The sequence below is a fragment of the Corvus brachyrhynchos genome, unplaced genomic scaffold (assembly GCF_000691975.1).
Source record: "Corvus brachyrhynchos isolate BGI_N302 unplaced genomic scaffold, ASM69197v1 scaffold122, whole genome shotgun sequence".
Lineage (NCBI taxonomy): Eukaryota > Metazoa > Chordata > Aves > Passeriformes > Corvidae > Corvus > Corvus brachyrhynchos.
In genome coordinates, this window is record NW_008236778.1 from 1,171,422 (window position 1) to 1,172,239 (window position 818).

The following is an 818-nucleotide window of genomic DNA, read 5'->3' on the forward strand; positions in this document are numbered from 1 at the left end:
AGGGCAGCCACAGACTCCCGGCTGGGGAGCGGTGCCAGCTGCGGTGCTGTGGCATGGCTCAACGTGGCACATACCTGTGATCATCTGCTGGGCATCATAGGGCTCCATGTACCCATCGTTCTCCCCCAGGCGCTCGGCATCCCGCTGCCCCTTGGTTCGTTTGGCGTCGTAAGGGTCTGCGTAATCCTCCAGGATGATGACCTGAGCAGAGAATAGGCATCGCTGGCTTCAGGGGGCTGGCAGGGGTCCCAGCAGAGGTGGCAGAGAGCCAGGCAGTGAACAGGGACACTGGGGTCCCCAGAGAATGATGGCAGCTTATCTGGGGTAAATGGAGCCATGCCACAAGCCCAGAGGATGCACCCCCAGTGGCACCGTTGGGTGGGGACAGCCCAGACCATTCCTGTGTACCTCAATGGTGGGAGAGAACCTGGGGGGAGCTCTGGGACGCTTCTGGGAGACAGCAACCCCCCCGACTGGCTCCCAGTCCTCCCAAGGCTGTGCAGGGGTGAAAGTCCAGCTTCCCAGAAAAGCTTTACATCAGCCTTTGTTTAACCAGCAGCTGAGCTCTGAGGTCAGGCTGGCATGGGACACGCGGGCCATGATGAGGATGCCCGACGACCCCCCCACCCCCACACGGGTGATGAAGGGCAGTTGGGATGAAGGCAGCTTTGAAGGAATTTAAAGACAGTGGAGCTGGGCAGGAGAAAAGGACTAAGTCAGCCAGGCTAATGAGTCGGAGACCAAAGCAGTTAAAGCTGCCAGTGCTTCACGCTCCTCACATCTCCCCCTCCGCTCCCGGCTCCCGGCTCCCCGGCCCT

At 60.8% G+C, this 818-nt stretch overlaps 1 protein-coding gene across 1 annotated transcript in view; it reads right to left on the minus strand.

The window, feature by feature from the left end:
- Positions 1-818, minus strand: part of SHE (Src homology 2 domain containing E) — a 5,288-nt gene that overhangs the window by 3,166 nt on the left and 1,304 nt on the right. The window contains 2 exon segments of the mRNA XM_017727866.1: positions 75-201; positions 409-530. Of these exon segments, the coding sequence (XP_017583355.1) occupies positions 75-201; positions 409-530 (249 nt within the window).